Source organism: Pteronotus mesoamericanus, unplaced genomic scaffold (genome assembly GCF_021234165.1).
Source record: "Pteronotus mesoamericanus isolate MK-2021 breed Mesoamerican mustached bat unplaced genomic scaffold, CSHL_Meso_final contig_50, whole genome shotgun sequence".
NCBI classification, from domain to species: Eukaryota; Metazoa; Chordata; class Mammalia; order Chiroptera; family Mormoopidae; genus Pteronotus; species Pteronotus mesoamericanus.
In genome coordinates, this window is record NW_026555186.1 from 43552591 (window position 1) to 43565471 (window position 12881).

At 38.4% G+C, this 12881-nt stretch overlaps 1 protein-coding gene across 1 annotated transcript in view; it reads left to right on the plus strand.

The window, feature by feature from the left end:
- Positions 1-12881, plus strand: part of FAM81B (family with sequence similarity 81 member B) — a 91701-nt gene that overhangs the window by 56043 nt on the left and 22777 nt on the right. Inside the window, exons 6-7 of the mRNA XM_054578300.1 lie at positions 4203-4446; positions 8479-8597. Coding sequence (XP_054434275.1) covers positions 4203-4446; positions 8479-8597 — 363 coding nt within the window. The remainder of the gene's footprint in view (positions 1-4202; positions 4447-8478; positions 8598-12881) is intronic.

Genomic DNA, 12881 nt, shown 5'->3' on the forward strand with positions numbered 1-12881 from the left:
TGCCTAAACCCACTGCATCTCAGCCTAGAAGAATGAGACCATGATTAGCTTACCCCCACCCCACTAAGGACACAGGGAACAGGAATATGAAGTGAATCAGGCAGAAGGGAGGGATGGCCATTGGGAAGGTAACCAACCTACAGTGTCTGCCACTCTGAGAACTCCAAAGAGAAAATCTAAATTTTGAGAGGAATGCAGCATCATTTATGAGTCTGTGTATGGAACTTAAGACTGAAGATCAGATACCCTTTCACTGGCAAATCCAGGCTGCAGATGATCTAGAAGCAGAAAGAAGCACTAGCTCAGGGAAATAATGAGAGAACCTGCACCCTCCCGCTAGGCTCTGTGTCACCATCAGCGGGCCGACATCCTCCTCCCTCACGCCTGTGACTCAGGCAACCAGCGGAGCGCCATCAGCATGCTGGGGTTTTAGAGAAACGGGTTTTATCTAGATGAGGATCCATTTGGTAATTTTCCAGAAGAACATTGTGAGCCAAATGAGTGATAGATGGAATCTGATTAAGGAAACCCCTTAGCAAAGCCTTCTTCACTGCTCAGATGTGCAGATAATAGGAAAGAGCAGTCTCGCCCAGGCGGAGGCTATTTTTTGCCGCATAAGAGAGACAACTGTACATCTTGAAGGTCCTAATGACCGGTAGCTTCACAAAACCATTATTTTTTCCAATTTTCCAACAACTGAGCCTTAAGGGGGCAAACAGAGAAATCAGTCAGTCAACAAATATCTATTGACCACCTACTATGTGTCAGGCACTCTTCTCAGGGTTGGAGACACTGTGGAGAACCAGTTACAGCACCCGGTCAAAAGGAGCTGCTCTTCTAGTAATGGAGGGAAGGAGGTTAACACAAACAAGTACATAGGATAGTTTTTGTAATGACAAATGCTTTGAAGAATACAAAATGGGATATTATGGGAGAACGCGACAGAGAAGAAAGCTTGTCTGAGGAGGGGATATTGGAATATCGACATAGACAATGAGAAGGAGGCAGCTGTGAAGTGACTGCAAGGAAAAGTGTTCCAAGCTGAAGAAACAGCAGGGGCCAAAACCTGAGCTGAGAACTAACTTGGTTTGTCTGAGGAACAGAAAGACGGCCTGTGTGGTTGAATGCGAGGGAATGGAAAGAAGAGTAGGAGGAGATGAGGTTGGAAAGAGCAAGATTTTATCCTCAGAGAATGGGTAAGCCATCAGAGTATTTTAAGTAGGCAAGCGCCACCATTTACACTTTTAGAAAGACCACTCTAGCTGCTGTGTGGAGGGTGCACTCTTTGTTAGGAGGGAAAGTAGATGAGAGAGCAGTGGCCAGGACCGAGAAAGGAAGAAAAATCTAAAGAAAGAGTGGATATGGAGTGTGGGGGCGATTCTGTCATTTCTGCTGCCACTCTATTAGGTCACAAGAGTAGCATTAATCCAATTGCATCTCCTATTTCTGCTTATCTCCTAGCATAATAGGAATATAATAGAGTTAAGGTTAACATTTAATTTTAGAGTCACAGATATGAATTTCAAATTCTGACCTTGATATCTCCAAACTGTGTGGCTGTTCCCTTTTCTGCCTGGTAAACTCCCTTTGTCTGGTCTCCCAAATCTCTTGATTCTTTAGCTTATCCCTTTGTTATCTTTAGCCTATCTTTTATTTTTCTTTATTTCAGTTATGTGTTTTTCATGCCCAATATTTCTACTAGTTTACTTTTTATGTTTTCTGCTTTTTTATTTTTATTTTGCTAAAAGTAAATATATTCCTTTATCTTATTTCGTAATGTTTATTAGCCTTTCTAACAATTTCCTATTGCATATATTTTTTAATTTCTCTTCTGTAGGAATCTGTTATCTAGTAGTTCTTCTTTTTTTGGCTGGTTTTTAAAAAGACTGTGCTCCTCAAATGGCCTGTTATTTTGACCTGTGAGTTCATTTTCTCCCGAGGATTTCAGCCAGAACCTTGATCCCCAAATGGAGTATTGTCAGCTCCAGTGAGCTCAGCCAGTAGGGCAGGGATGAACTGCAGGGACAGTAAAACCATAATTCTACATTCTACAAAAGAATCCCTCCTTGTACAGAATAATTTCTCCTACCCTTTAGCTTTTGTTCCTTAAGAAGAAGTAACCTCAAGAGAGCAGTAGCTTTTCCTCCCCTAGGGCATGTGGCAGTAAACAGGGTAGAAGCAATTGCTCACAGTCAGCTGTTCCCCCAAATTGTTGGGGGGGGGGGCTTTTCAGCTTCTTACCAACACAAGTCTGTGCCTTACATGATCTTAGTCTTTAGGACACAAACCAGAGTCTGAAATTTCACGAGGGTATTGTGGTTTGTCCCAAGGCAATAGGGGTAGAAACAAAACTAGATCTACAATGGTCTCTCCTCCCCATTTTATTCTCCCACAACCACATCCGTCTCAGACCAAAGTGGCCATCTGACTGAGGTTGGGTTGCCCAAGAAACAGGCTCTGAGGCAGAGGTTGGTGAACAGAAGGCTTATAATGGAGTTTTCTGGGATCTGCCACCTGTGGAAGAGAAGGAAAGGAAACCATTGGGAAGAAAGTATTGTGATACAATACCAAGAAGACATCAGCTGACTCCACAGGGAGCTCTGAAGCTGAGGTGGTCTTCGAGGTTGTTCTGAGATAGAGCAAGTGGGCCAGGCCTTTATTATATCCACACACTGACCATCCACTGAATTTGAGCTGCCCTAGGAAGGGAGCATGGCCTTTGACAAGGTGCCTTCTTCACCAAGGCAGTTTCCAGAGAAGGCTCATAGCTGAGGTCTATTCACTGTTAGTACTCCCAAGCGTTGGGGAAATAAGTCCTACCTTCCTGAAAAAGGAGGTGGGTGGCATATGGCGTCACCCACTACACCACCCCACATAATCCCCAGGATAAACTACCTCCCACTGCCCCAAGGGGTTTTCACAGTTTTCTCATTGTCTCACTCTAGGCCCTCTGAGGCTTTAAAAGGGAAGGAAAATGAGAAGTCGGTGGTCATGTTAGTTCAGTATTTTGGTCACAACCATAGTGAGCCCAGGAACTTGAACTCCCAAAGAGCAGTATAATGCATTTCCTCTCTGGCTGTGCTCTGCCTCACGTGAGTTGTTGTGTTCTTCTGCAGCAGACTTACCTTAGCTGACTTGTTCACTCTAGACCTCAACTCTCGTTCCCTTGGAGCTTCAATTTCTTGGGAAGCTGGAGCTAAGTGGGTCTTCCGAGGACCAACTGTAGCTGAGCACTGTGGTTGAACGAGCCTCACCCATGGACTCTGCAAAGACGCAAGCAACCCTGGCCATGGGGGATAGCAATATTTCCCATGATTCCGAAGTCTGTTGGTTGGGCCCCACAGAACTCCCATCACTTCCCAGGCCCTAGACCCCACCTCAGAACAACTCCAAGTTTGCTTTCCAGCCACAGTGTATTGGTGGCAGCGGAAGGACGGACACAGGGCAAGGTGCAATTAGAGACAGAAGCCAATTCCATGACAGTGACAGAGTGGTGTTTTTTTTAATGTCCACAAATTCTTTGATATCCCATTTTTCAAGAGGTTGAGCCCAATTCTACCCCCACCCCAACCCAAGAGTATAGGTTGAACTTAGTGACTTGCTTCTCTTGAACACACCAAAACAAAATTGCGGATGTGTGATTTTAGAGACTAGGTCACAAAAACTATGCAAAGTAAATTAAAGAAAAAGACAACAAAAGTAGCTTGTCCTTCAAGAAGTTTATCTGTTAAGAGAAGGAGTAATATGCTAATGCCAGTAGGGGCTATCAGGATTTTATGTTTCTTTGCCCTGATATTAAATAACCCTAGCCTTTGTCTTTTCCTTTTTCTTATTTAGTCCATTTACTCTTCATTGAGCTATTATTTTTTCCAGCTATAAGAAAGGAGCCCTGTTCTCAATATAGAATTAACAGGTATTAAATTTATCTGGATCCACCTTAGCTTATTAGAATAGTAGGTAAAATACAGAACAGTTCTTGCCCAGGAAACATGAAAAATGCAGGATACAAGATCAAGGTATAAGTCAGAAGTGCTTCTTAGATGAGATATGAACCAAAATCCTAACCATGCAGGTGCCGCAGTCCTATCAGACTTCTCACAGGTGAGAAAATACAGGCATAGAAGTGAGGGTGCAAGTTCTGGTTCTGGCTCCTCCAAGCTCACTCTTGTAACGGCCTGGTGTTGTTTCCTTTTCCTGACCAGAGATCATTCTTTCCTTCCTGTCATTCCAAACATCCAGAGAAGTCATCTGGAAGACAGACTGAACAGCCAGGAGCGCACCATAGCTTTCCTCCTTGAGCAAGCCTTCCGCATCAAGGAGGATATCTCTGCTTGTCTTCAGGGGACACACGGCTTTCAAAAAGAGGAGTCGCTTGCCAGGAAGTTACTGGAAAACCACATCCAGACCATCACTAGCATTGTCAAAAAACTCAGCCAAAACATCGAGGTAGTTCTTTATTTCCCATATGTTGGCGTCATTCATCGACAAAGATTATCAACCACCAATATCATTTTTCAACTATAAAAATGAGTTGCTATTGTTTAAGTTTAAATAATTACAATTTAGTTGCCTCTGATGAAAACAGTTCAATATTCCAATTGTTCATTTACACCAAAGTGGAAGAAATTCCATTCAAAAAGTGTTTGTCGAATGTCTATGCAACAGCAAAGACAGTTGTTCAACATCATGTCAAATGTTGTTAAGGTGTTTATCTTAGTCTAAATCTCCAAGATTATATTAATGTCATCATTTCAAACAGAGGTTTTTATAATGTAGTTTTGATGCTGGTTCATTGGCCCATTATAATCTGACCCCCAAAATCTCTCTGACCCCTTCTCCCACTGCTCTCTCCTTCCTGCTGGTCACACTGTCTCTCACCTCTTCCTGGAACATACCAGACACTCTGGCTGCAGGGCATTTGCACTTGCTATTTATTCACTCTGGCTGAATCATCTTCCCTTACAAGTTCCTATGCAATGTTCTTCATTCCCTTCAGGTCCCTGCTCAAATATCACCTCATCAAAAAGTATGTCCTTGACAAGCTATGAAACAGCACCACACTCCACCCCAACAGTCACAATCCCCCTTAAACTCACATCATTTTTATCTGTAGCACTTACCACAAACTACCACAGTCTATGTTTGTTTATCATTTGTTTTTTTCTTTCTAAAATATAATCTCCATGAAGGCAGGGACTTTGTTTGGTTCACTGCTAAATCCCACCCCAGATGATGAGAGTGCTGGTAGGTTGTCAGCACTCTAAATATTTTCTGAGTAGAGCAATGAATGAATGAATGAATAATGTTTAAGCTATTAGGGAAAAAGAAGAGTTTCTGATCAAAAAATAAAAGGCTTGGGTTAAACCGCGATAAACAGGGTTTTACTGCAGGTCTTTCAGCCCTGTTTTTAAAGTACTAATGAGCAAGACAAATCTGGATAGCAACTTTCAGGCAAGGGTTTCCTACAAGACACATGAGGAAACTGGCCAAAATGGTGTGGAGTTATCATGAAAATTGATAACAATTCCCTCCCTTATGTCTTTTTATACTATCAGAGAAAATAGTGGATTACACCAAAAAAATGAGATTGATCTATCAATGACTTCCTCATGACTTTGTATTTAAGACTAAGAATACCATATTTATTAATTTACTTTCTATCTATAGGGTCTGGCAAACCCCATAATGCATTCAAGGGAGTGTAGAAATTTTAAAAACCTTAGTGAACTTTTAAAAGGTAATTGATTGGTATTTAGCACAAACTGAACTGACCCCAGGGCTGAAAAATGAATACCACTTCTAAGATCACTCAAAGATGTTTTCAGGCATAGTGAAGTGTCATGAAAGTGACAAGAGATGTGGGATCCAGTGCCTTTGAAATGATGAGAAATTCAAGCAAGTATAGAACTAGCACTAAAATAAGACCCAAGTTTAGCAGTCAAAACTTCTTGGTAATTGGAAAGGGAAGAGCATTCTCAGAAATATCAAAATGCTTCTGGAATATTCTATATTTTGATCTGAGTAGTGGTTATATTGTTAATCATATTCATTAAAATGACCCAGATATACACTTCGATTTCTACTTTTTTTTAGAGGGGGGTGGGATAAAGAGAGGGAGAAAGAAAGGGAAAACAACATCCATGTGAGAGAAAACATCAATCAGTTGTCTCTTGCATGCACCCCAACAAGGGACCAAACCCACAACCCACACCTGCGCCCTGACTGGGAATTGAATTGGTGACCTTTCACTTTATGGGATGATGTCCAACCAACTGAGCTGTACAGGTCAGGGCAATTTCTACATTTTAATACATATTGTTTATACCCCAATAAAAAAATCTTAGCATTAAGAGATGTTCCCAGATTTCTAGAAGTTTTGTTAAGAGCACCTTTTCCTATAATAATCATCTTAGATTACATCTGAAAAAGACAAAGCAAACAAAGTATTTTCTAAAAACTGTAAAACATCAGAATACTTGCAATCCTGTTAAACGTTTGGCATATATAGGAAAAATGAGGAGGTTGGTCTGATTGCTTGTTTCTTTTTAAAATCAAATTTTTTTTAAGCTGTCAGCTAATTATGTTTTAAGATTATTATGTTTTTAAACTAATTTATTTTTAACTCATGAAAAAAGTTTATATGTAACATTGCTTTATTGTGTTTTTTCCCCAACCTATATAAGAGTAATACTTGTTCATTGTAATTATTTTGAAAGTTTAGGGAAAAAATTTAAAACCTGGGACAAAAATTTCACATAATTTCGTCACCAAATGATAATCTCTACACTCAAATGTATCTCCTTCTAGTCCTTCCAGACATTCCATTTAGAATGCTGAGATGACATTTCTAAGCACAATCTTTAATATAAAATTGTCATAAACTCTTTTATGTCATTAAAAGCTCTTTGCATGCTGCACATACCATGATTTGCTTAATTATTCTCCTAATATTGAAATATCTGTGCATGGGTATGTGTCAGCATTTGGATTACTTCCATACTATATGTTCTTAGAAGCAGAATTACCAGGGGAGGAACATGGTGAAAACTTTTGATGTATTTTTCCAAATTGGCTTCCAGAAAGTTTATAGTGATTAATACATCCATTAGCATTCTATGAAAGTGCTTTCTCCACTGTGCTGATGCCAGCATTGAGATGTATTGTTTTAATCTTTGCTAATTCAATGGGATAGAAATGAGATCTCTTTCACTTCTTAAAAGTAATTATAACAATCTTGATTTTCTCTGTCAATAATCTGTTAATGTCTTAGTCAATTTGTTTGGGGGGGGGGTAGTGCTTTTTAATTCTTATTGATTTGATGTGTTTTTTAGTTAAGTAAGAATAATAACCAGTGATACACGGTTAAATGTTTAACATTCAGCAATCAATTTTTTATGGGTAATTAACTCTGATTTTCAGTGTTTGCCTATTTCCATGGTGTAAAAACTCTATGATTCATTTAGAACACCAACAGTATGTCACTGACAAATATGGAAAGAGGCACACACAGTTGGCTCTCACAAACAGGCGCATGCTGATTGTAGAGCAGCACTGAAAACTGTGGCAATAACATATTATAAATGTTTTTCCAGTTTGTTAGTTTTCTCTTAATTATATTTTACAATGTTTTTACAAGTTTTTTTATTCACTTAAACAGCCCATTATTTTGTTTTGTGATTTTTCTCATTACTTTTAAGAATAGAAATTTAAGCTTAATTTGCTCTTAAATTGTCTTGATCTGTCACCTTCTAAATGGGCATGATTCTGTATATAGTCTTTGAAATTTCTGTAGACTATTAGCTACAAAAATTCTTTTCCTCAGAAAATTTATAAACATAAGTTGAAATATAGTTCAGGCCTTGGTCATATATGGCAACTAAACCTGAAGGTTTTTCCATAACACAAATGTGTGTTTTCCAAAGTCCCATACTCTCACTGTTTTCTAAGTAAATATAAATTATTTTTTATGTGACCTGACATTATGTTGGAATTTTTTTGAATGTCAAGTAAGATATAATTTTTTGTGTGGACAAAAATTTTTTTAATTATTATTATTTATATTATGAGTGTAAAAAAATTTAAAACTACTGTTCTTGGGACCACCAAGTCTGGTGGTATAGGTCAGTCAGCTCTATTTCAGAACATCAAGACATAATGAAGACATGACTAAGGAAAGCTTTTGAGTAATATGTCAATATTTAAACACAGAGAGATTTAACATGAAGTCTGGGTTTCTGGCTTCTGTTCAAACCCTGTGAAACCATTGTTCCCACCTGGCAACGATCAGCTGGAGCCCAGCCATCGCTGCCTCTCCGGGACACACAGGAGCACTCCTCTCTGACATCAGACTCTCCTACCACTCAGTTACACTATTAGCTCAACTTGGAAATGCATTCAGTTTTTTAACCTCTGCTTTATATAATACTTTCTTATCATATGTGAAGAGAAATTAATAGGAATTCTAACTCAAAATTACAGATTTTAGAAGACCAAATAAGAATTCGAGACCAGGCGGCCACAGGAACTAATTTTGCAGTGCAGGAGCTAAACACCAAACACCTTCAAGGAGTTGGAGATCTTCGAGGAAGAGTAGCCAGGTGAGAAGCAGCCTATTAACTAATGTTTAGCAGTCAGTTCTTGGCCACTGAATTCTCATTCCCAAATAAGTTCCATATTGTTCCAAACAAATTCCAGACAAGATACTGTCTTCACATTAAGCTAAACTGATGACATGGTAGTTGTAAAAATATGTCACGGAATTTGAAAACCTCAGGTTACCTGTGAGATCCAAGGTTCCTATAAATGCCACATATACATAATGTCCAGTTCCATCCATATGCGGCACAAGTCTTGTCTTTACAGCCCTCAGTTGTCCAAATGCCAGCATCCATGCAGAGACGTATCCTAATAATCACACATAAAATGTCCAGGGGTATCAAATTCTGATTAAACATTTAAAATATAGAAGAATTACACGTAAAAGTTTAATGAAATGGACCTACTGCCATTGGATAAAATTTTGAATAGCATCTTATGTAAGAGATTTATAAATCAAAAGAACTAATGGTATACAATTCAGTGACCATCTGTAGGTACTGACAATAACAGGGCCACTCTGGTAGAAACATCACAGGTGACTTGTGAATGGCAGACCTTGAACACATTCCCATCTCTCCAACTTCCAGCACCTCTTTCCTGACTCCTGGATTACCCTTCCTCCCATCCTGTTAATCACTCTGAAGTATAAATGACCAAATAGAATTAGGTGATTAACACCTAAGGCAAACTTCTCCATCCGAATCAACAAAAATATATTGGGTTGGCCAAAAAGCCCATTACATTTTTTCCAAACAATGGTTCTAGTAGTGCTTAACTGTCTTTTAATTCATTTGAAACAATTTTGTTAGATTGTATTGTGACAGCTGTCATATCAGCGTGCATTTAAAAAAAAAGTATCAAAATTGGTGAATTTTTGTGCAGGCATTTTAATATTGAAGATGGAAGAAAATACACAATATTTTCAGCATATCATGCTTTATTATTCCAAGAAAGGTAAAAATGCAACTGAAATATAAAAAAAAATGTGTGCAATATATGGAGAAGGTGTTGTGACTGATTGAACATGTCAAAAGTGGTTTGCAAAGGTTCTTGGTACTATTGACATTTTAGCCAAATAATTCTTCGCCATGGGGCTGTCTTATGCACTGGAAGATTTTTAGCAGCACCTCTGGCCTCTACCCATTCACTAGAAGCCAATAGCAGGATAGCTGACATACTCAAAATATCCAGATCAATGAAGTTATTGGTGAAAATGAAAAATGTGTCTTTTATTTTACAGAAAAAAAAAATATGGACTTTTTGGCCAACCCAATAGTAAGCACTTTACATGCCAGGCAGTGTGCTAGGATTCAGGGATTCAGCAACACAGTCCCCTTCCCTATGGTTGTTTACTGTCTACCTGAAAAAATAAAGCCACAAATATAAGTAATGAGGTGAGCACTTGAATGAAAGCCTGTGTGCTGTGAGAATATCCCAAACAGATTGGGGCTTAGGGGAGGCTTTCTGAAGCAGGTTAACACTTGAGATGAGTCTTGAACAATTTATATAGCAGTTAGCTAGACAGGAAAGCGTGGGAAACGTATTTCACATAGAAGGAATAACATGTTCAAAAGAACTAAGGATGAATTATTGTGACATGTTCAAGGGCTTACCAGTGGGAAGAATATTTTAGTTCTGATATTCTGGGATTTGCATTTAGGAAGAGATAGAAGATTGGGAGATAAAGCTAGAGAAGTGGTCCAGAGTTAGGTGATGAAGGATCTTGTGGGCCAAGGCAAAGACTTTGAACGTTATGTAGAAGGTTATAAATAGCCATGGGAAGATTTTAAGTAAATGGATGGCACATCATATTTAGTGACATTCTAGTAGTAACTGAACTGGTAGGCAATGGGAAGAAGGCATGAAGATGAAAGGAAGTCTATAGCAAAAAGGTAAGAAATGTCAAGGATCTACGCTAAGCGCTGGCCATGAGAGTTCAGAGAAGACAAAACACAACACAGACATTAGGGAAACAGAATTTACCAGATTAATACCTGTATGTTCACACACACATTCATAGATATACTTGTATATAATTCAGTATATTATGTATAAATATATTTTTATATTTCTAGGATATATTAAATTCCTACAAAATTGTATATAATATCTGATACAAAGAATTATGTATTTATGTAAGTTATGAAGCAAAATAATAAAACAAACACTAACACCCTACTTAGATGTGCTGTAATTTTGCAAAGAAGATAAACAGCAAACATCTGTTCTGAATGCAACTTACAATTTGATTCAATTGATGGTGTTCTGATGACACTCCATTTCTTTCTTTCTGCAAATGATATGCTTACAAGCCTGTTGTTTTATTCTTGTAAATTCTGTCTTATATACAAGGCAAAATAACAACCAGATTTAAATAAAACCAAGAGATGAATGAAATACTATCAAGGAAACCACATGCAACTCCCTTTGTTGTGCTCCAGTTCTTTTTTCTTCATTTTTCCTCTTTTTAAGTAAAAATTGTATATATTTAAGGTGTGAAATCTATGATTTGATATAGATTTACAACATAAAATGAATAGTACAGTCAAACTAATTAACATATCTTCTCCTCACATAGTTACCCTTTGTGTGTGTGAATAGAGCCCCTGAAATTTACTCTTAGCACATTTTAATTCTTCAATACAGTATTAAATATAGTCATTATACTGTACATTGGATCTCTAGACTTTTGTACCTTACATAACTGCAACTTTGTGCCCTTTGCCCAACACCTTCCCATTTTTCCTACCTCTTCACCCCTGATAACCACTGTTCCACTCTCTGCTTCTATGTATTTGAATTCTTTAGATTCCATATATAAATAAGATCATGCAGTTTTTGTCTTTCTGTGTCTAGCATATTTTACTTATGATAACGCCACAGGTTAATACATGTTGTCTCAAGTGGTGATACCTCATTCTTTTTTGAGGCTGAAAAATATTCCTCTGTGTGTATGTATACCTCAATTTCTTTATCAATTCATCCATCAACAGACACTTAGGTTGTTTCCATAACTTGACTATTGTGAATATTGCTGCAATGGATATGGGAGGACAGATATTTCTTCCAGGTACTGACTTCATTTCCTTTGGGGATATATTCAGACGAGGAATTGTTGGATGTTACCTATTTTTAGTTTTTTGAAGAACCTCCATACCATTTTCTATAATGGCTGCACTGATTTATATTCCTGCACACTGTGTACAAAGGTTCCCTTTCCTCCACATACTCTCCAAGGCTTACCTTTTATTTTTTGATAATAGCCATCCTAACAGGTGTGAGGTAATATCTTACCATTTTGATTTTCATTCCCCTTCCAATTAGCGATGTTGAGTATCTTTTCATGCACCTGTTGGCAATTTGTATGTTGTCTTTGGACAAATGCCCATTCAGGCCCTTTGCCCATTTTTTAATCCTGTGGCCATTTGAAACCACCCCTTTGTTTCCTGTGGCCCCACAAACTCACACATGCACCCATCAGCTCTCAGAGATAGGTGAACTGGGAGCCAGTCGTCCGGCAGCAACTGTAAAAGTTTGAGTGCCCGACGTGTGGTTCAAACCCTACACTCCTCAGGAAGAAGCCAGGATCTGGGGGTTCCCTCCCAATTGCAAGGCCCTGCACCAGGTGAGGTTTATGGCGTTAGTGTGTCTCAGCTTTTCCTACCCATTTTGGTGTAGGCATTTCCTTCTTTGCTCCATGTGTAAGAGCTTCTAAACTGGTTTCTATATTTTTCTTCAGAGGCAATTGATCCACATACAGCTATTTATTTGGTGTGTCTGAGGAAAGAGTGAAAATCAAGTGCATCCTATTCCTTCACCTTCCTCTCCAATTGCTTACTTACCTTCCCCCTCAATCTTAAGCAGTGGTGCAAAGACAAGGTCTTATTTTTCCTTGAAATGTCTTTCTTTTATGAAAATTTCTTCAGTCTATTTGGTAATCTGCACCAGAATCTCACTATAAGCCATAAGACTTAATTAAATTCACCTTTCCTCTCCTATTTCTTTTCTGTACTTTTGCCAGGCAATTGACTAGTAGACAAGCGGAGGCAGATTAGTCACTCTTTCCACATATATTGACCTCCATTTCAATGATCATTTTGGCATAAGTAAAAGTAAATTACTTTAACATAATTCTTAGAAAACATGTCACTGCTTCATAAATCAAACTCAATACTTGGTAACAGCAATGCGCCTTGAATTTTGCACCACATTCTCTATCCCAAAATAGTGGCAGTTTAAAAGCAACTACTTCCCATGAGATGAGGTGCTCTGAGTTGTCTGGC